At 56.2% G+C, this 22,421-nt stretch overlaps 1 protein-coding gene across 1 annotated transcript in view; it reads left to right on the top strand.

Moving 5' to 3' along the window:
- Positions 1–3,922: 3,922 nt before the first annotated feature.
- Positions 3,923–22,421, top strand: part of ELMO2 (engulfment and cell motility 2) — a 39,260-nt gene continuing 20,761 nt past the window's right edge. The window contains exons 1-6 of the mRNA XM_062204292.1: positions 3,923–4,006; positions 16,268–16,395; positions 17,305–17,345; positions 17,749–17,821; positions 18,467–18,517; positions 21,111–21,292. Coding sequence (XP_062060276.1) covers positions 16,318–16,395; positions 17,305–17,345; positions 17,749–17,821; positions 18,467–18,517; positions 21,111–21,292 — 425 coding nt within the window. The 5' untranslated portion in view covers positions 3,923–4,006; positions 16,268–16,317. The remainder of the gene's footprint in view (positions 4,007–16,267; positions 16,396–17,304; positions 17,346–17,748; positions 17,822–18,466; positions 18,518–21,110; positions 21,293–22,421) is intronic.

The raw sequence follows: 22,421 nt of genomic DNA, 5'->3' as shown, positions 1-22,421 counted from the left end.
GTGGAGGATGGCCCAAGTGCTTGGGTCCTGCACCTGCATGGGAGACCAGGAGGAAGCACCTGGCTCCTGGCTTTGGATCGACATAGCTCTGGCCGTAGCAGCCATTTGGGGGGTGAACCAATGGAAGGAAGACCTTTCTGTCTGTTTCTCTCTCTCACTGTCTAACTCTGTCAAATAAAAAAAAAGAATCAGTGGTGAGTTGGGTCCAGCACAGTGGGGTTCTCCCAGTGAGTGACTGCAGGGAGGAGGGAACAGGCCAGCTGAGCAGGAGCAGAGGAGGGCGAGTGTGGGGAAGACTGGGGTTCTAGCCAGGTCGGGGAAGTGAGATCACAGAGGGGGCGTCCCCCACGCCGGAGGGCAGCTGCACCGGCAGAGTGCAGGGGGCCTTTCCGGGAGTTCCCATATCAGAAGTGATTCACGGGGAACTCCGATATTACAGATAATTCACTCCCCAACAAACACTTGTTGAAGGCCTGTTATGCCTTCAATAAATAAATGAAAACCCATCATTTATTGCGCACTTAGTAACAATGTCTCAGGCACGGTGCTAGGTGTGGCATGGTTGCCATCTCCCTTAATTTTCACTGCGATCCATTAACGATGGTGCTGTTACTCTCCCCATTATACAGATGAGGAGACTGAGGCTCAGAGACACCTTGTAAGCCACCCAAGGGCACATGGGTGGTGGCAGAGATTAAGATGTTAATAACTGCGTGCTCCCATGTGCGAGACAGTGTGTGGGGGTCATCACAGGGCATCTGCCTGTGGCGGCCCAGGGGTGGCAGCCAGGGTGCAGGCGGAGGGATTGGGCCTCTTGTGTGCAGCCATCAAGGTGCCCGCCCTCCTCGCTGACGGGTGGACGTGTCACCATGTCCAGCCAGCTGGACTCTTGCTGCAGGAACTTTGACTCGGATCAAAGAAATCTTCGATCAAGAGAGAGGAGGAAAGAACGGAATTGATTCATTTTTGCTCCCTGAATGCCCAAAGGATCCATGGTCTCTGTCCTTTCGGAAGTCAAGGTTTTGAGTTTCCTGTCACCTCTGTGAGGGAGCCAGAGCCTGACAATCAAATCTTTTTCTGCTAAAATCAGCCAGAATCGGTTTCTGAGACGTGTGGTCAAAGAACCTGCACTGGCACATCCGGAGAAAAAGATACCATGAGGCCACAGGGAAAACTCATTTCTTGGGTAAATGTGGGGTGGGGGGCAGGGCCAGGGCACAGAGGGAAGGAGGCTCCCCCTTGGGGCTGTGTGAGCGTGGGATCAGCGCCAACAAACAGGTGACTTAAAGTGAGCATTCCCTGTCAGCACATAGCTTTCTTTTATTTTTAAAGATTTATGTATTTGAAAAGCAGAGCATCAGAGAAAGAGGGAGGGAGGGAGGGAGAGGGAGAGGGAGAGGGAGAGAGAGAGAGAGAGAGAGAGAGAGAGAGAGTCTTCCAACCACTGGTTTACTCCCCATATGGCTGCAACAGCCAAGGCTGGGTCAGGCAGAAGCCAGGAGCCAGGAGCTCCATCCTGGTCTCCCACTCGGGTGGCAGGGGCCCAAGCACCTGGGCCTTCATCCTTTGCTTTCCCAAGCACATAAGCAGGAAGCTGGATCAGAAGCAGAGCAGGTGGGACTTGAACAGGCACTCATATGGATGCCAGCATCGCAAGTGGCAGCTTAGCCCACTGCGCCACGACCCAGGGCAGCCAACAGCTTTCTGGTCCATGCGATCAGGCAGGGCCCCTGGCACCTTCTACACTGAGGCTCTGAGCATGTCAACATTGTCCCAAGGTGAAGGCTGGGCCCATGCCGTGGGAAGGAGAAAGAGCAGGCCAGAGCGAGGCCTGATCACTGAGCGGCCTTGTCCGAGTTCCCTGAGCATCGTCCACTGCCAAGAACTCTCCAATGGCCACAGGGCCGGGGTGGGGCCAAGCTGAAGCCAGGACCCTAGAGCCTCTTCTGAGTCTCCCAGGTGGGCACAGGGGCCCAAGCACTTCTGCTGCTTTCCCAGGAACATTAGTAGGGATCTGGATCAGAAGTGGAGCTGGAGGGACTCGAACCATTGCCTATATGGAATGCGTTGCAGGCAGTGGCTTTACCCACTACGCCACAGCACTAGCCCCCAACAGGTAATGTTAAAGGCTGCTGGGTCCAGGCGTCATCTGGGCTCAGGCAGGGAGAGATGTTTCTGAGCTGGAGTAATTGCAGAAGGCAGGGAGTGAGCCCGAGGAGGGGACTTCAGGAGCAAGCCCTGGAGCTGGGGACATCACAGGGGTGTGACCTGTCATCAGGTAGGGGGCAGAACAGAGAGGGGAGATCTGGGTGGGGCCATCACCAGGGCTCCAGCCCAGCAGGGTGAACTCTGGAGAGAGGGAAACAACACCAGGGCCCCGTGTTGTGATGCAGTGGGTTAGGTCACCGCTCCGGATGCCAGCATCCCACGTCTGAGCCCCTGTTTGAGACCCGGCTGCTCGGCTTCCAATCCAGCTCCCGCTAATACACCAGGGGAGGCAGCGGAGGACGGCCCAGCGCTTGGACCCCTGCACCCTTGTGGGAGACCCGAACGGAGTTCCTGGCTCCTGCCTTTTGTGGCCATTTGGGAAGTGAACCAACAGATGGCTGATACCCCCCCCCCCCATGCTCTGCCTCTCGAATAAATAAGTCTTGTAAACTAATAATGATACCTTAACGATGAACAACAGCGGCCAGGGTAATAATTGTGAGGATCCTACACAGCAATGGCCTCCAAAAGGCTTTGATGCCCTGCAAAGTGATGCATCCCAGGGATGCTGAAACCAACTGGAACCAAGGCCGCGGCCTGATTTGTGGGCGAGGTTCTGCTGGGTCACAGCCACACTGGTTTCTCTGTGGTCCGCGGCTCCGTTCACAACCTTGGGAGTGGAGCTGAGCAGCCAGGACTGAGGCTGTAGGGCCGCAAGTCGGTACCCTGGGGACCTCTGGGAAGTCAGGGGCAACTGCTGCCCAGCCTTGCACAGGGCCAGCTGAGCGACGCCTCAGCCTCTGCCGCAGCGCTGTGCTCACCTGGAAGACGCGCTCATCGAAATCACCTGCCATTCCAGAACACTCCGAGGACTGAAACAACACACGTAGAACCGCTCTGCACACCTGGCGGGGCCATGCAAAATGCAATCGTTGTGTCGGCTTCTTTGCTGAGTGCCCCGTCCTCCGACTCTTGTGGGCACAGCCTGGCGCCCTGCCCACCCCCAGTCCCGTGATCTTTCCCCCTCGCTGGGCCTCAGTTTCCTGGCTGGAAAGAGATCCACACACTGCCTACCTCCCAGGGTTGCTGTGCGCCTTCGGGGAGATGGCAGGAGTGCTCCCTGGCGCGGCGCCCGGCCCTGCAGGTGCACTGGGAGCGCCACCGCCCACGGGCGCTGCCAACAGTCCCGCCGAGCGCGCCCCCTGCCTGGGCTCGGCGCCCACGGGCAGCCCCGGGTGCCGGTATAATTAGCTCCATCTCGGTGGTGAGCCTCTGACACGGCTGTCACCTCCCACTCCCCAAACCGCTGTGGAGGTGCACGCTGGGCACAGAGCTGGGGGCCTCCCGAGGACAGCGTGGTCCTCACCGCCTTTCATTTGCCGCGAGGAACCAAAGCCTTTTCCGTCACTCCGGGGCTGTGCATGCAAACAAGCAGACAGAAAGTTTGGGGGCGAGGTTGGGGTGGAAGCCGCTTCATGGCCTTGCTTGGGAATCAGGCTCCTCCGGACCCCTCGGCCGGCGAGGGAGAGGCGTCCTGTTTCTTTAAGAGGCCTCCACCGGGGGGCGGGATCTGCCGGTGTTCCCCACCCCCTCCCGGCGGCTGCACCCGCCCTCTCATCACTGACAGATAAACTGACCAATTAAAGAAAGAGCTTTCAGTGTGACGGCAAAACAGAGCAATAGGAGTTCGGGCCGAGCTGCGCGGGGCGGGGTTCCGAGAAGGCCGGGCGGGCGGAGGCTTGGAAGAGCCGCGGCTGCGAGACCCGGGCGCTAGAGCTGGGCCTAGGTCCGCGCCCTGGTGAGTGAGGGGCGCGGCGGGCGGTGGAGAGGGACCTGGCCCGGGGGACACAGGAAGAGAGGCCGAGCGGGAATGGGAGCCCGGGGCTGCGGCCTGCTTCTGCCCTGGGGGCTAGGGAGAGGGCGGGCCTGGGCTGGACCGCGCGGGCCCCCCCGAGGGTCTTGGCCCAGGAGGGTCCACCCGGCCGGAGGGGAGACTGAGTCCCGGACCTGCAAGGGGCGCCGGGTGGGAAAGGGCGCTGGCGGGACCGTGAGGAGCGGGGGTCGGAGGATGGAGCCTGGCGCGGTGAAGAGATGGGGGCGGGGGTCGAGAGAGGCGATGGGATGGGGCCTGGGAGGAGCCCCAGAGCGTTTGGGACCGCGCCTGGCCTCGTCCCCCTCCCTGGTTCACCACCCCCTGCCGTGGATCCTGCCGGCTCCGTAGCCGCCTTCCTGGGCCCAGGCCTCGCTCCTTGCCTGGACGGTGGCGATGCCCACAAGCACTGAGGCCGCTCTCCCGTGGGCCTCGCTCCGGCCCTGAGAAGAAGTGTTTTCAAAATGCAATTGAGGATCGGACACTTGGGCTTCAGGCTGGCCGGGTGCTGGGCCCCTGGCAGGGTCGGCGCCCATCGGCACCCAGGCCCTGAGATCCGGTCGCCCGGCCTCAGTGTGCTGCTAGTCCCCTGTCCCTTCTCCACCCCAGGTCTCTCCCGGCGCAGGGTCTCCCTCCTCCCTGAGTTCAGTCTGGTACGTTTCTCTCCATGCTTCAGATCTCCCCTATGATGTCCAGGGGCATCCCTGGGCCCTGACCAGGCCAGTTCCCCACTTTAACTCCCCGCAGCCCTTGCGCACCTGCAGCTGTACCTGCGTTTACCAAGGTGCGTGTTAGTAGCCGTCCCACCAGATAGGTCCACGAGCGACTGCGTGGTTTTGCTCCCTGTTCCGTCTTCAACGGTTTGCATAGGACCGGGCGCTACACACAGGCACTAGATAAATGAGTGGAGGGCTTGGATTGGACGAGAGGAAGGGGCTGTGAGCCCTGATCCCTGATGTCGTGCCTGGGATGGAAGGAGACCGCCATTTGGAATACTCTGTGTATGTCGGCCTCTGTGCTAAAGTGATGCTGTCCGATAGGAAGATGGTATATATCCTGTTTAGATTTTTCTAGTAGCCTCATTACATGAAAAGAAACGGGGCTGGCGCCATGGCTCACTAGGCTAATCCTCCGCCTGCAGCGCGGGCACCCCGGGTTCTAGTCCCAGTCGGGGTGCCGGATTCTGTCCCGGTTGCCCCTCTTCCAGTCCAGCTCTCTGCTGTGACCCGGGAAGGCAGTGGAGGATGGCCCAAGTCCTTGGGCCCTGCACCCGCATGGGAGACAAGGAGGGAGCACCTGGCTCCTGGCTTTGGATCTGCACAGCGCACCGGCCACAACGCACCAGCCATAGTGGCCACTTGAGGGGTGAACCAACAGAAAAAGGAAGATCTTTCTCTGTCTCTCTCACTGTCTAACTCTGCCTGTCAAAAAAAAAAAAAAGGGTGCAAGTAATTGTAGTAACATTTTATTTCACCCGCTATGTTCCCAATATTGTTGTGACATTGTTATAAAAACATTCCTAATGGGATATTTTACAATATTCGTAATAATTTTTTGAAGTCTAGAGTGTGTTTTCCACTTAGGACTGCCCGTCTCTTGTTACAGTAGCCACTTCAGCCAGGTTTTTATTTTTTTAAAAAAGATTATTTATTTGAGAGGCAGAGTGAAAGGTCTTCCATCCGCTGGTTCACTCCCCAAATGGCTGCAACGGCCAGAGCTGTGCTGATCTGAAGCCAGGAGCTTCTTCTGCGTCTCCCAGGTAGATGCAGGGGCCCAAGCACTTGGGCCATCTTCTACTGCTTTCCCAGGCCATAGCAGAGAGCTGGATCGGAAGAGGAGCAGCAGGGACTTGAACCAGCGCCCATATGGGATGCCGCACTGCAGGCGGCGGCTTTACCCGCTAGGCCATGGCGCCGGCCCCTTTGCCAGTTTTGAGATGCTCAGTAGCCACACGTGAGTAAGGGCTGCTGCATCAGGCCGTGCAGTGTCACAAGTGTTTGTCACTCGATGGACCTGCTGAGGCCTAGTCCGCTCGGGTGTGTTCTGAGATACCCTTTGTTACCTGGTTTACTGATAAAAACAGGGATGGTCCTATTGGGATCCCCACCAGGGGTCATCCTGGAGTTTGTGGGTGGAGGGGCAGGATTAGGACTCCTTGTCCTACTCTCCAGTTGGGCTTTCCTCTACCTCATGCCGCCCCTAAGTGGTGCCAAGGTTTGGCAGAGCAGGAAGTGGGGACCCCTGCGTGTTCTGGCTTCTTTTGTGCCGGGTCTGCATGCGTCCGTGCCCCCTGCCCAGGCGGCTCGAGGGCAAGCGTGCTGGGTGCAGTTGAAGGAAATCCTCCAAGGCCAAGTCCTTTTCTGACTCCGTCACGTGGCTCAGCCCAGCCGCGCTGACTCAGCCTGGTCCCAGCATCTGGGCGGAAAACCTTCCACAGGCTGCAGCATCTCAGAGGTGCCGGGAGTGCGGGCTTGGGGCTGCCGTCTGGCTGTCGCGTTCAGCAGCTGCTCACGCAGGCCAGTAGCCACGCTGGCCCTGAGACCAGCAAGGCTCTAGGCCCTCTGCAGGGCCTGGCAGGTACAGGCCGCAGCATTCATCCTCACATACACTCGGAAAGACAAGGCCAGATCACGTAAAATGACCAGAAAAGCTGCATGGCGTCGCGTGGGGTGGCCAAGAACCAGAGTCTGCGGGATGCCAGGGCTGCCAAGTGGCCGCCTTGGCCGAGGTGTGGGCTGCGTGGTTTATTTACGCCTCTGCCTGGCGTCTGAAGGCGTTAGAATTTGTGATCCAGTCGTATGCTGGTTTAATCTGAGCTGGTGGGAAACATTTGTTGGGCACCTAGTGTTTGCCCGGTGCTGCGTTGGCTGCCACTCCGAGAGGACCGTGAAGAAGGTCCTTCCTTTAGGGAATGGTCATCACAGTGGTAGAACAACGCAGACGGTGCTCGCCTCTGTGTTGACTTTCCTCGCCAGGTGCCCTCCTCTGTGTCCTGTCTCTCTCGGAACAAGGTGCCACAGCCTGGCACGTGTGGTTTTTTTTTTCATACTGGGAAACATGGCTATAATGTTCCTCAAGGTCACACAGAACTCTGCTCGCTCGGTGCCAGGTACCTGCTGGCGCTTTCTGCGTCTTATCCCAACAACGCACCGGCAGAGTTGCTCCCAATCTCATCTGACGAATGGGGACATTGTTAGAGCCATCCCGCTCTGGAAGGCAGGCACTGCTCGGCTGTCCTGCCCCCCTAGAAAGTCAGGGTCTGCAAACCTGGAAGCCCCCTGCCCAGCCCCCTCCTGTCCGTCAGGACTGGGTTCAGAGAGGCCTGTGCTGGGTGCAGAGTGGGAGCCGAGCCCTCCTTTGTCCCCCGCTGTGGCATGGCCTTGCCAGCCTCTCCGGACCTCTGTTCCCTTCTTTATGAGGGCGCTTGGCTGGGTTTTACAACGAGAACAGTGCCGTGTTGTTAGGGTTCCTATTGAAGAAGTCGGGCGCACAGCCTGAGGCTGCAGGCGTAACCCAGACCCTCCTCTGCCCCGCCACCCCTCCCTGCCCAGCGCCGCCTCCCTGTGCGACCGTGGGCGACTGTTCATAGGCAACAGTTTCTTCAAGTTCATGTGCACCTTCCGTCTCAGTTTCTGTTTCTTCTCTCACTTCCAAAAACAGGGCAGTGGGCTGTGAACTCTGACCCCCTTCTCAATCCATCTCCTTGGTTACTGTAGGTAGGGATTGGAAAGTTCTGGGGGCTGGATTATTCTCTGCTGGTTTACTTTGTTTGAGGCATCAGGTCTGGGGCTCCGTGGAGGGTGTGTGTGGTGTAGAATTCTGTGGACAGCCGTGTGCTGGGGCGGGGGTAGACGCAGGTTGGCAGCTGTCCTGGAGCTGCGGCCTTAAGGCCCCAGGTGGGCAGTGATGCAGAGCTGAGAAGCCCTGGTCCAGAGCCCGCTCACCAGCCTGTACCAGGCACACGGGCCAGGCTGGGTCTGTCAGGGCATTCTGGCTCGGTGGGCCCCGGGCTGGAGGCAGGCTGCTGCGGGATGCTGGTGCTGCCCGCGTGTGGATCCCACCTTTATAGCCAGGGAGGAGGCTGTGGGGGGGGAATTAGCACTCAACAGGCTCGCGAGAACACGTGTGCACTCCAGGAGCACAGGTGAGGGCCCGATGAACACTACCTGAAGTGAGAAGATGCAGGGAGCCGCGTAGGAGAGGCTGAGCTGGGCCCTGAAGGTGGAGTGGGAGTGTGCCAGCAGGAGGAGGTGGAGGGGACAGTGGCACCGGCAGATGCCGGCCCCCGTGAGATGTCTGCAGGGCTGTTCCCTAAGTGCAGGAGTGTGCGGAAGCCCAGGGGGTTCTTCAGGGAGGGGCTATGGGGGAGAAGCCCAGTGAGCCGCCCCCACCTCCTTGCTCACCGCACTCTTGTCCCCGTGCAGCTGAGTGGCTTTGAATCACGTCTGGGTGAGTCCTAGCAGTGAACGTTGGAACCTGGGTCTCTGCCAACGGAATCCCCCCTGTTCTGAACTCGGAGCTCGTCCTCGCCCAGTGGCTCTCAGCCCTGGGGGGGTGGGGGGGAAGTTGAGTCACTTCTCAGATGAGAAGGTTTCAGCGGGGGAAGCCTCGCTCGAGATTGTGTTCTCGATGAGAAGGAAGGTGTGGCCTCCCCTGGCCTGCCTGGCCGGAAGCAGACTTACCCATGCCTCCCCCACTGAACCAAAAGCAACAGACCAGAAAGCACACATGGATCCAATCCTCAGAGGAGTGGGGGAGGGAGAGGCGCCGGGCCTCCTTGCTAACACAAGGGATCGTCTTTCACTTCCTTCCTCCCAGCCGAGCCGGAGTTAGGCCTGCCCAGCCTGCGGCCCACCCTGCGGTCAGGGTGATTGATCACGCTCCACGCTGGCTCCATGGGCACTGCGGTGGTGAGCGCGCCTCCCGGAGCACATGTCCTGACCGGCCCACTGGGGACCCGATCCTCAACTTTGGCTTTGGCGGCCGGGCTTTCTTGTGCCTCATGGCAGAACCGGCTCCTTCCAGCAGTGTGGGCCTCTCCTGGTCTGTGACATTTCACAGTTTCCAAGCTGTCTTTATATCCGCGGTGCTTTAAAGGGGGTGAGGAGGAGGAGGGTGGCGAGGTAGTGAACCAGGAGGGCCCTGGGTCTGCGCGTGAACCCCGGCTCCCGGGTCCTGCCCTTGGGCTCTGGAACCACAGTACTGCTGAGGGCAGAGCAGGAGGCTATTTATAACCCGGAGAATTTTGCAATGTTATTGAATGGCTTCGACCTAATTTCCACTTCCTTTCTAAAGTGAAAATGGGGAGTAAGCAAACACGTGCTGGAGGCCCCCAGCACGGCTGCGTCTCCTGGGACTGTGATCGGAGGGTGTCGTACGTCTGTTCCCACAGCTCCTGCTGCGGCCCCAGGAGGGACGGCAGAGGCTGTCCCCCTTTTCCTGTGGCTAGAATCTGGCTTTGCAGGAACACTTGTTCTGGTGTTAGGTATGAAAGCGCAGGTGTAAGCAGCGGACCCGCCGGGTAGCCGGCAGGCGATGGGACACGGAGGGCACACCAGAAAAGCTGGGCAGTCTGTGCCCGCCCTTGTCACCTCAGAGCCAGCACTGGTTCGCGGGGCTGGAGGAAGTCAGAGCCACAGGATTTCAGCAGACACAGGTGCTTCCTGAGCCTTGACGGTGGGGCAGGTGCTGTGCCCGGTTGTGAGGCCGCGGGGTTGTACCTGCCCAGTAGGAGGCGCTGGAGAAGAGGTGATGCAGATACGAACTTCACTGGTGTGGTTCAGGATCCTTCAGAGAAGTGAGAGCCGGATGCTGTGAGCACACAGTGGCTCCCGTCCTGTTTGGTTTTGCTGGAGGAAGGTGAAGAATGGGTGTGGACAGGAGGTGACATCTGAGCTCTTCTGACCGGGCAGGGAGAGTGTGCAGGGGCCTCAGAGGGAGAGGGCGTAACCTGCCTTGCAGAAACCTTGTAGTCCCGGCAGGATCCAGCTAGATTGTGAAGGACTGAACGGCTCCCAAGGAGTGCGGGTCACCCTCAGTAGACAGTGGAATGTGCTGTTGAAGGAGTGAATACTGGCCAGCGCCGTGGCTCAACAGGCTAATCCTCCGCCTTGTGGCACCGGCACACCGGGTTCTAGTCCCAGTTGGGGCACCGGATTCTATCCCGGTTGCCCCTCTTCCAGGCCAGCTCTCTGCTATGGCCCGGGAAGGCAGTGGAGGATGGCCCAAGTGCTTGGGCCCTGCACCCCATGGGAGACCAGGAGAAGCACCTGGCTCCTGGCTTCGGATCAGCACGATGCGCCGGCCGCAGCGGCCATTGGAGGGTGAACCAACGGCAAAGGAAGACCTTTCTCTCTATCTCTCTCCCTCACTATCCACTCTGCCTGTCCGAAAAAAAAAAAAAAAAAAAAAAAGAGTGAATACTTAGGGTCGCCACTGTGGTACAGCGGGTTAAACCGCTGCCAGTATCCCATGTGAGCACCGGTTCGAATCCTGGCTGTTCTACTTCCCATCCAACTCCCTGCTGATGTGCCTAGGAAAGCAACAAAAGGTGGACCAAGTGCTTGGACCCCTGTCACCCACGTGGGAGGCCTGGATGGAGTTCCAGGCTCCTGACTTCAGCCTGGTCCAGCCCCGGCCATTGTGGCCATTTGGTGAGTGAACCAGTGGATGGAAGATTGTGTGTGTGTGTGTGTGTGTCTTCTCTAACTTGGCCTTTCAAACAACTAAATAAATAAATATTTAAAAAAACACAAACAGTGAGTACTTGTTACGTAGTCCCCTGTGTTCAGTGTAGTAGCTTCAGGTGCCCAACCCGAAACCTGCAGTCCACACAGGGCTTTCCACCAGCACCAGACATCCTGGGATCAAAGCTTGCTGAGCCACCTTCTCGTTGTGTGATGCTGTGTGTCGGCTGCTCTTTCCTGTGCCTCTGTCCTCTTCCCTGGAAACTGGGGATAATGACGTGCAGCCCTGTGTGGATTAAATGACCACAGCCTTTGGGACATTGCCTTTGCATAATGGAACTGTACACCGGTGTCGTCATGCAGAGGAAGTGTTGTGTAGACGGAAGAATGGACTTTGGAGTCACAAGGCATAGGCTTGGGATCCAGTTCTGGTGCCCTCCCTCCCCTCTCCCTCCTTCCCTCCCTTCTTCCCTCTTTCTTTCTTTCTGCCTCTCTTCTTCCTACTTTCCTTCCTTTTGGGGAAGAGCCATAGAAGGAGGTACATGAAGGACAGGGTTCTCAGCCTCTCTAAACTGTAGCTGTCCAGCCCATAAACCAGGAGTGCTGTCCAGGATTCCGGTACCAACCGTGATAAGATGCTAGAAGTGAGCAGTCAGCTCTGAAGAGGCCGTCCACAGGTCCCGTTCCACATAAGGCGAGCGCCGCAGACTCACTCATCTTTTAAACAAACCAGACCCTTCCGAGCAGAAGGGCCGTGCTCTCCTTCACTGAGCCAGTGTTTAGTGCCCCTCACCCCCGGCGTCTCACGCCAGTGCTGCACTGTTGGTTCTGACCTGGCTTTAGAGCTTCTTCAGGACCTGAGGTCAGTCTTGCCTTAGACATGCCACTTGCGATGACCGGAAACGCAGGCAGTGTGATGTGGAAGGGTCCGATCAGCAGGGGCTGCAGGAACCCCAATGTAGGAAGTGTAGCCGTGCAGTCTGGCAAGTCACCAGGCTGCGGCTTTTCCATCTCTGAATGGGATTTTGTGGTTTCTTGTTTCAGACCTCAGCTGGTCTGTCTGTGTCTGGAGTCTCCCGCAGAACGGCTCCTTCTGCACGGCTCTTTGTCCACCTCCCAGTCCTTGGCGGTGAGTGGCTTTGGCTTGCCCTCAAGCTGACTTGTGACCTTACTGCTCCAGGGCCGATGGTCACCCAAGTCCCTTAGTCTTTGTCTTTTTTTTTTCCTAAATCTTTTTTTAAAAGATTTTATTTTTTTAGGAGTGCCTTTTTATAAAAAAAGATTTTATTTATTTATTTGAAAGAGTTACAGCGAGAGAGAGAGGAGAGGCAGAGAGAGAGAGAGAGAGAGAGAGAGAGAGAGAGAGGTCTTCCATCTGCTGGTTCACTCCCCAGTTGGCTGCAGTGGCTGGAGCTGCACCGATCCGAAGCCAGGAGCCAGGAGATTCCTCTGGGTCAACCAAGTAGGTGCAGGGGCCCAAGGACCTGGGCCATCTTCCACTGCTTTCCCAGACCAGAGCAGAGAGCTGGATTGAAAGAGGAGCAGCTGGGACACGAACCAGCACCCATATGGGATGCCAGCACTGCAGGCGGAGGCTTAGCCCACTACACTATAGCGCCGGCCTCCTGATTCTTAAAATTTATTTTCATCTACCTGAAAGAGCAACTGGAAGCAGAGGGAGAAGGGGAGAGATCTTCTGTCTGCTGGTTCGCTCCCCAGATGCCTGCAACAGTCAGGGCTCGGCCCCAGACCAAAGCAGGAGCCAGGAGCTCCATCCGGGTCTTCCACGTGGATGGCAGGGGCCCGAGCCCTTGAGCCAGTGTCTTCTGCCTTCCAGGGTGCGTTAGCGGGGAGCTGGATTGGAAGCAGAGCGGCCAGGACTCGAACCAGCGCTGTGATATGATAGGCAGGCACCGAGCAGTGGCTTAACCCACCACGCCACAACACGCACCCCAGTGTTTGTGTTTAAAGTTCAAGAAAAAGTGGATTCATCCAGCCAAAGTTGGTTTTATTTCAGGCCCCTCCGCTGTGGGGGAGTTGGGGAGAGGGCCCCTTTGCACACGTCACTGCCGGAGCTTTGGGGAAGGAGGGAGTGGGGGCTTGCCAGTGTCTCCCGAGTGGTCTTGGTGGCCGCAGATTCCCCTGTTTCCAAACGACTCTGAGTTTTTGGAGCTGCCCCAGATCATTCCGAGCCAGGTTTAATAAAGACAGTCAACCTGTGAAGTGTCGTATGTGGTCAAAACAAAGCTATAAAGTCATGAGCTTTAGGTTGCTCATCTCCAACGATATAGGCAGGAAGGGGTTTTTAAGAATATGGTTTGTTTCTTAGGAGCAACGCTGAAATAAGGTTACAGTTTTCGCTGAGGACTTTAGAAGGGCATCCTCGTTTGCATTTTTAAGTTCTGCTTTAGATCGTGGACTTTTAGACTTAGAAGTCCCCTCGGACACACGTGAGTCCAACATTCAGATCTTACAGCTGAAGAACACTACACCGGGTGATGGGACATGGATATACCACGGTGCAGTTAGGGCTGGGGCCAGCGCCCCTTGGCTGTAAGTGCAATTGCTTTCTCCAGCAGGAGAATCATTCCAGCCCTGGGCTCTCTGTTCTACCTACATGGCCTACTTACCTTAAAAAGCAGAAGAAATCAGACTAACCAAGAAATGGTCTCAAAAGCCATACTGTGCAAGCTCAACTCCTCCACGGTGATAGGGATCAGAGGTTGCCTTTGCATGGACCAGAAGGTGGAGGACTGAGGGAAGGAAGTAGGAGGGAATTTTCTGGGCAATGACAATGCTCAGTGTTTTATTTTGAGGCGTGGTTGCAGTGTGTGTGTGTGTGTGTATGCATTTATATATATATATATATATATATATATTTTGTATACACATGTACACTTAAGTTCTATGCATTTTGTTGTATGTAAATTATATCTCAGTTCTTAAAAATGACCACTGTGCTGCCAAACCTCCTAATTACAGCTGACTTCCTGATGGGATGAGGGTACCTGCTCTAGGCATCCAGAGGTTGGTGGTGCCACCCCTGCTGTGAGAACCCCTCGCCTTGCTATGGCATCATGGGAGCAGAGCGTTTCAACCCGAAGTGATGCTGATGGGGGCAGTTTCTTTTCAGAGGTCTGTTGGCGTCTAGTTATATAAAAATTACAAGTAAAAAATTCTGCCTGCACCTGCAGAAGTTGTAGAAATTTTAGGGGCGCTTCAGGCCAGTCCACTGAAGTCCTCTTAGGACTTAAAAATCCAAGCTAAGGAACAGGCATTTAGCCTGCCGTATCCCACATGGGAGTGCCTGAGTTTGATTCCTGGATCTAGCTAACTCCAGCATCTCACCAGTTCAGACCCTTGGAGGCAGTGGTGATGGCTCAAGTAACTGGGTTTCTACCACCCACGCGTGAGACCTGGATTGACTTCCCAGCCCCAGCCCCAGCCCCAGCCATTGCAGGCATTTGGGGATTGAACCAGCAGATGGGAATGCGCTCACTCTTTCTCTCTCAAATACATTTTTAAAATAGTAATAAATTCAGACTAGCTCAGGGGACAGACACTGTCCAAAGCTGGCTCTGAGGTCTGTCCCACTCTAGTGCAGGGTGAACTTGGGCACGTAACCACACTCGGAGCTTTAGTTTAGCTGTGTTCAGCAACATGAGGAAAAGCACTTGGAAAGCCCTTTCTTTTACGTTGTCATGTTCTAGAAATGCTGTTTTTGTTTTTGTTATAAGACTTTATTTACTTGAAGGCAGAGTGACAGAGAAAAGGGAAGCAGATTGTCCATTCTCTGGTGCACTCCTCAAATGGCCTCAACAGCCAGGGCTGGGCCGGCCCAGAGCCAGAGCCTGGAGCTTCCTCTAAGTCCCCTACGTGGGTGGCAGGGACCCAAGCCAGCGTCTGCTGCTCCCAGGCGCAGTCACAGGAAGCTGGGTCTGACGCAGAGTAGCCAGGACTCTGGGGATGTGCTGCTGCTGCCACGCTGGCCCCTGCTGGTACCTGTGACCACTGACTTCTATTTTATTTTATTTATTTATTTTTTTAAATTTTTTTTGACAGGCAGAGTGGATAGTGAGAGAGAGAGAGAGAGAGGTCTTCCTTTGCCATTGGTTCACCCTCCAATGGCCACCGCGGCCGGCGCATCGTGCTGATCTGAAGCCAGGAGACAGGTGCTTCTCCTGGTCTCCCATGCAGGTGCAGGGCCCAAGCACTTGGGCCATCCTCCACTGCCTTCCCGGGCCATAGCAGAGAGCTGGCCTGGAAGAGGGGCAACCGGGACAGAATCTGGTGCCCTGACTAGGGCTAGAACCCGGTGTGCTGGCGCCGCAGGCGAAGGATTAGCCTATTGAGCCGTGGCGCTGGCGACCACTGACTTCTGAAACAGCCCACCTTCACCTTGACCATGCTTCCCTCTTGCTGAGGCCTGTGGGTTTATAGGGGACTGACTTCACACCTTTCCACTAAAGAGGTTTGTACCTACCAGGCTCCGTGAGCTGTCACCTGTGTTTGGGCTGAAAAATTGATAGCTTATATGAATAACACTTAGCAAACGCTGTGCTAGCGTGCCAGGAGAGGATGGCAGTCCTGTTGGTGAGCCGTGGGTGAGGGGCTAAGCTTGGAAGGTGTAGAAGGGCTCTTTTCATTAAGAGAGGGGTCTCTGCTGGGCCGCAGGCAAGGAGTGTAGACCCTGGAAGAATCCAGTCGAGCGATTTCCCTTCGTCAGACCTTGGGAGAGAAACTGCTTTAGCTACTGCTTGGAATACCACCAAGCTGTCAGAGTTGCCTAGGATACCAGTCACGTGGTCCCATCTTCCAGACTTGCTCAAAATGATTTATTTTTCCTTTATTTTGCAGAAAAGTTGGGTGGGGGGCAGTTAGAGGTACTTTCAAAGCCTTGTTCTTCTATAGAGCGGCCTTTGTGTGGCGATAGCCTTAACCCCCTCCACTTGAGCCCTCAGCAGCCCTGCCCTTGGCAGTGGGGACTAAAATAGCATTTCCTGTCCCAGTTCTCTTCCCCATTTTCTGAACCCCGCGTCATCCCACACGGAGGAGGCTCCACATTCTGTCCTTTGAGGGGAAGGAGCTGCAGCCGTGAGTAAGGAGGTGGCAGGCGAGCGTGCCGTGGGCCGTGCTGCTCGGGAGCCTCCTAGGGCGTCTGCAGGAAGAGCTCGCTGCTTCCAGGCCGCCGCTCGCCCCAAGGCAGGAGTTCGCAGTGAATACCGTCTTCCACCGCGGCGGCCTCTGGACCCTGAACCGAGCGTCACGTTGGCAGACCTCGCTGCTGGCTGATCTGTAGACGAGAGATAGGTTTGTTGCATTTCTGCTTGCTGATTTAATCTAGAGAGACAAAAGCCCAAGGAGAGGTTGTGGTATGATCTGGAAAAACTCAAGCCAAGTTCCATGTATTACCGTATACAGACCGTGTCTCAGACCCCATCGCTCCAAAACCAGAGTGAAAAGTGAAAGTCTGCCTGCTGACCTCGTGCTTTCTTCTCTCCAGGCAGCTGAGTCTGCGTGTGTGTCGTGGAGGAGCAGGGCCCACGGGGAGCGATGCCACCACCGGCGGACATTGTCAAAGTGGCCATTGAGTGGCCGGGGGCTAATGCCCAGCTCCTGGAGATTGACCAGGTAAGCTCCTGGAATGAGAAGCACAGGCGCAAGGGAAGGATACGGGGCACGTGTGGCAGGGGACATCCGTAGAGACAGGGCCACTGGTGTCAGGGGAAGAACCAGCCACACAAGAGGGCCCAGCCACCCCTGGGGAAGGTTGGCCACCCGGCTCAGGAGGGGGGCATTCAGCATGGCCCTCAGATACTGCCTGGGATGCCAGATCCCGTGTCTGAGTGCCTGGTGTGCGTCCCAGCTGCAGTCCCGATCCCGGCTTCCTGTTCACGCACACTGTGGTTGCTGATGGGGATGGCCGAGCGCCTGGGTCCCTGCCGCCCACGTGGAAGACTGGACTGAGCTCTGGGCTTTGGCTTTGGCCTGGCTTAGTGCGGGTTGTTGTGGGGATTTGGGGAGTGAATCAGTGATGGGAGATCCTTGTCTCTCTGCCTTTCAAATTTAAAAAAAAAAAAAAAAAAGGAAAGAAAAATAACTACCAGGAAGGAAATTTATTCTTTTTTAAAAAAACATTTATTTTATTTATTTGAAAGACAAGAGTTACAGAGAGAGGTAGAGACTGTGAAAGAGAGGTTCTCCATCCACTGGTTTACTCTTCAAATGGCCACAACAGCCGGAGCTGAGCTGATCTGAAGCCAGGAGCCAGGAGCTTCTTCCAAGTCTCCCACACGGGTGCAGAGGCTCAAGGACTTGGGCCGTCTTCTGCCGCTTTCCCAGGAAAGCTGGATCAGAAGTGGAACAGCCAGGACTCGAACTGGCACCCATATGGCATGGCAGCGCTGCAGGCTGGGGCTTTAACCTGCTGTGCCACAGCGCGGCCCCAGGAAATGTATTCTTACGCCCCAGCTTTATGCTGCCTGGGAGCCCCCTTGTCAGGATGTGACTGCTGTTGGGATCTCCCTCTCTCTCTTTCAGAAACGTCCCCTGGCATCCATCATCAAGGAGGTCTGTGACGGGTAGGTTGAAGCTGACCTTGTTTTTGACGGTGGCAGCTAGGACAAAAGGAGAACAGCCAAAGCTTGAAGGGACTTCTGCGAGGAGCTCCAGTGAGGAGGCCCCCTGGTGGGGCTCTTGTGGACCCTGTAAATCTTAATTTCACCCTAAGTCCAGGAGTGGCCTAAGTGAGGTCCTGGTAGCACCTGAGATCCACCCACCCTCGCATACTCCTTACGGAAGGCAAAGAAGGCTCTTTTCAGAAAGCCAGCCTCAAAGCCTCGTCCTGCCCCACGGCCCACCCTGCCCCAACACACACACTGCGCTGCACGGGGGTCTCCTGGCCCCTTGAGCAGCCGTTTATTTGCGGCTTCTGCACGGGCTCCGAGGAGTGGCCGAGTGGGATGTACTGTTTTGATTCCACAGGTGGTCGTTGCCAAACCCGGAGTATTACACCCTCCGGTACGCGGATGGTCCCCAGCTCTACATCACCGAGCAGGTCAGTGCTCAGAGGGGCAGAGCGACACGGCAGCCAGCGGCCGCACTGTGGGCCGCACTGAGGAAGAGGCAGGGTCCAAGCAGCTTCCGTCCCCTGGACACATCGGGGCGCACCAGGCCTTGTTCTCTGCTAGTGGCTAGAAATGGTGCCTTTTACATCCTGGGAGCCCGGGGCGCTGGAAGGGGATCTTAGAAGCTCTTTGACAATGAGCCCACAGAGAAGAGGGCCTGGCTGGAGGGCCCTTGTTGCAATGGCAGCTGTCCCTTGGTGTCGGGGGGATTCATTCCAGGACCCCCAGTGGATACCAGAAGCCTCTTATCTAACATGGTGCATGTGTATAAACCAGCGCGGCCCCGTGGACGGAGGCGTCTGCAGGCTGCGCTGCTGTGTCAGTGGTCGTTGCGCTGTGTTGTTTGGAGGGTAATGTCAGGAAGACCCAGGGACATGTTCAGGACAGACACAAGTTTGTTTCGGGACACTTCTGGTCAGCGGTTGCCCGGCTCCAAGGCTGTGGGGCCTGTGGAGTCGGAATGCCAACTGCACTTCAAAATGACAGAAAGTTCTAGTTGCTTCAGCCTGCTGTGCTACTTTGATTGTTCAATTTTGTCACTTTCCGGCCTTCCCGTTTTTCTCTTTGCGCCACAGACTCGCAGTGACATTAAGAACGGGACCATCTTACAGCTGGCCGTCTCCCCGGTAGGTGCTCACCCTCCTTAGTTCCTTTATTCAGCCAGCAGCCCCACGTGGGCGCCTCCCCGCTTCCTGCATGACTTGTCCCTAAAGGTGACTGTGGAAGCAGCCAGAGGGCAGAGAGAAAACCGGGCGTGTGCGGTGTCCCAGGAGCTGTCTGCGGTCCTCGGAGGTCAGGAGGCCATGGGTGGTCTCAAAAGCACTTTGGAGGGGAGGTTGGGTGGCCCGATGGCCGTGGGTTGAGTACAAGAAGGGTTCAAAGGTGACGCACTTGGGTCCACCACTCTACCAAGGAGCTGGGTTTTAAAAGGAAGTAAATGGGGGAGGCGGGAGCTCACGGGGAATGTCGCGTCTAAAATACGTGCTGTTTGAAAACAGGTTAGCCTCATTCTGTTTCAGACATCAAAAGCTTTGACCAAGGGCAGTGAAAGGTCTCCGCCACACACACTCCTGCCCCCCCATCGACTCGGTTCCCCACCTTCCCAAGCCTTCGCAGGTGTAACACAGATCTCAGGGTTGTGTGCGTCCTGGACCCTGGGTTGAGAAGGACAAGGGAGAGGTGGGAGGTGCCGGGAAGAAGGGGCGATTGACAGAACAGAACCCTGCTGGGTGGGGCACCCTGACTGCCAGGCCCCGAGGAAGGTGGTCGGCCTGGGTGTATCTTTGCTTCCGTTTGTGCCCGAAAGGTAAGGGCATGCTGGCAGCCGTTTGCTTGGAGGTGGTGGGGAAGTGGTTCATCTAAGAGGCGGGACTGACGGCCCGCATCCTGCTAGGTGCTTGGTGCACATGTATCTGTTCCGTACCGACACCTGATGGGACAGGGACTGGTGACAGCTCCATTTTGCAGGAAAGGGAACCAAGACTCGAGAGGTTAAATGCCTTGCCTCCTGCCACTCAGCTAAATCAAGCTGACCCTCAAGCTGGCTCTGAAGCCCAGCCCTGTCTGACCGGAGCCCTTTTCTCACTGTCATGTTCTTCTGCCCCTGTCTTCCCCCTGAACTCGTCTCAGCTTAAGGACTTGACGCCTCCCTCCTGAGTGTGGCCAGTCTGGCTTCCCGGGAGGTATTCTCTCGGACGGAAGTGCCGAGGCATTTCACAGACCTCGCATCTCTGGAGCGGGAGCAGCAGCCTGGAAAGGCTGTCCCAGGAGGAAAATTGACATTTGGGGCTGGAAGTTGCCAAGTGTGATGCAGACCAGTGCTCTTCCGATCGTTCTATCCTGTGACCTTTTCTTGTGGGGCTCGTTTTCTCTGCCACAGGATTTGCAGGATTTCTGTGTGGACGAGGGCTGTCTTTGGGCTACTAAAAGAGGAGAGTTGGGGGGTGGGGGATAGTGGCCCTGACCGAGTGGCCAGAGCAGGAACTGGGTTCCGGTCACACCCTGAGCACCGCAAGACAAAACACTGCAGGAATGTGTGTGCCCCTGAGTCTTCCTTTTTTTTTTTTTTTTTTAAGATTTATTTATTTATTTGAAAGGCAGAGTTACACAGAGAGAGGAGAGGCAGAGAGAGGTCTTCCATCCGCTGGTTCACTCTCCAATTGGCCACAACAGCCGGCGCTGGGCCGATCTGAAACCAGGAGCCAGGAGCTTCCGGGTCTCCCACATGGGTGCAGGGGCCCAAGGACTTGGGCCATCCTCCACTGCTTTTCCAGGCCACAGCAGAGAGCTGGATCAGAAGTGGAGCAGCCAGGACTAGAACTGGTGCCCATATGGGATGTCGGCACTTCAGGCCAGGGCGTTAACCCACTGTGCCACAGTGCCAGCCCCCTCCTTTGCAGGGGAGAAAGTTAAATGAACACTCCCAAAAAATAGAGAATGAAAAAGTGGTAAGTGGTGAGGCTCTGGCTTTGTAGTTAATAAACCCAGCAAAAGGAAAGATCGATGAACTCGGAGCGGGGATGTTAGCCACAGCTTGCGGGCAAGCGTCCCGCTAGGAGACGTCCACGTGCCGGGAGAGAGAAGCCTCGTCTTTGCCAGCCATCGTTTTAAAAAAGGCATATTTGGAAATTAACTGTGTGTGGCTTCCTAAAAGCTCCCCAGACTATTGCCTGGAGGAATAATGATGCCAGCTTAGAGCACACGTTAAGAAGAAATTGTTAGGCGTATCGCATTCTAGGACTGAAAGGGCCTGTAGAGGTCGTCAGATTAAATTCTCTACCCAGACGAGAAGCTCTTCCGCAGCGTCTTTGACACGCTGTTGTCTGGACTCTTCTTGATTGCTGCTGGGGACAGGGAGCTCAGTGTCTCAGAGGAACCGTTTCCACTGTCTGACGGCTACAATTAGTAGAAAACTCTGCCCTGTTAAGCCAGTATCTATTTTTCTGTGACTTATCGCAGGTAGTGGATCTCCTGTTTTTCCTTGGCTGGAATTATTTTTTAATCCATACACCAAAGTGGCACAGAAAAGACTGGTCTTGGCATACTGGTGATTCCCTGATTGATCTTCAAATAAACATTTATTTAGCAACTCCTAAGCAGTGTGAAAAACTCGTTATGCCCTGGGCTTGGATGTCCACAGACAGGCCCATGCGAGCTGTCCACAGACTAGTAACCCGGAGCAAGGAGCAGATGGCCAATGTCTTGTCCCTGGTCTCACAGTCCCGGGCTGCCCGCCAGCTGATGGAGAGGACCCAGTCATCCAGCATGGAGACCCGGCTGGACGCCATGAAGGAGCTGGCCAAGCTCTCTGCCGACGTGACGTTTGCTACCGAGTTCATCAACATGGATGGCATCGTTGTGCTGACAAGGCTCGTGGAAAGTGGAACCAAGCTCTTGTCCCAGTGAGTGGCACCAAGCTCTTGTTCTGGGGCTCTCATGGATTCATGACGCTCTACAGGGCCTCCTATTCTGATTTCCATTGAGTCAAATGAGGAGTTTATTGAACACATTCTGTGCGCAGAGCCATGTGCCAAGCCCTGGAGCCCACCCAGAGAGGTCTGATTTACTCGTGGGTCTAAACCTTGTAGTCTAGCTGGACTCCCACAGGTTAAGTAGCAGTCCAGACAGTGCTGCACCAAGTGTGTAGCAAAGCGGGGGCTACAGACGTAAGGAGGCGGGGTCAGCCCAGGGCAGCCCTCTTCCTCGATAGGAAGTGCTGGGCCGGGTAGGGGGGGAGGGGGGTGGATGAGCAGACTGTCCGTCGTCTCCCTGAACAAGTGTCTGTCTACTCCTAACCATCACCCCCACACACCCTGTATGCACACCGGCACACAGGCCTGCCTTGTATTTGCCACAGGCTGCCCCTACCTATTTGCTGTGTCCCTGCCACCTATTTTCAGGGGTGTGGGGGTAGGGAGGAGACCAGAGGTTTGTAACACTGCAGAGTGGAGGTGAGTGTGTTAGGGAGCTGTGCCTGTGACAAGCAGTGAGTACACAGGCGTGGAGGTTTCCAGCGAAGCCTGCAGAGCCGAAACTGCCAGAGAGGGGATCAGAAAGCTTCCCTCAGCTGAGCGAGGGATCAGCTACGAAAATTTCCAGCTAAACCAAGCAACAGGTCGTAGCTGTTTGTTTTCAGTCTTGGGCCTTGCAGCTGCACCGACGTTCTGAAGCCCTCAGCTGCCGTCCACGCTGACTTGGGAGTTCTGCAGTCTCCCAAGAGTGCGGGCGTAGACTGGCCTTAGTGTCCTCCTCTTTAAAATGGGGTAATACCGCCCTTGCAGCGCGGCTGTGAGGGTGTGTGTCTGCACACGCTTTATAAATGGGACTGTGGTTTGTTAATTCTGGAGCGCAGCACAGATGTCTCAGGGATTAGGCATTTACAGAGGAGGAACAAGGAGAGAGCATCTGACCCTCCTGCTCCACCAGCCCTGCCGTGGGGGCTCTGCACACGTCTTCAGCCTGTTCTCACCACAGCCCTGTGGGTACTGCTGTGAGGCCGACCTGACTCTACAGAGGGAGGGATTGAAGTCG

This window comes from Lepus europaeus, chromosome 10 (genome assembly GCF_033115175.1).
Source record: "Lepus europaeus isolate LE1 chromosome 10, mLepTim1.pri, whole genome shotgun sequence".
Lineage (NCBI taxonomy): Eukaryota > Metazoa > Chordata > Mammalia > Lagomorpha > Leporidae > Lepus > Lepus europaeus.
This window is presented reverse-complemented; position numbering and strand designations above follow the sequence as displayed.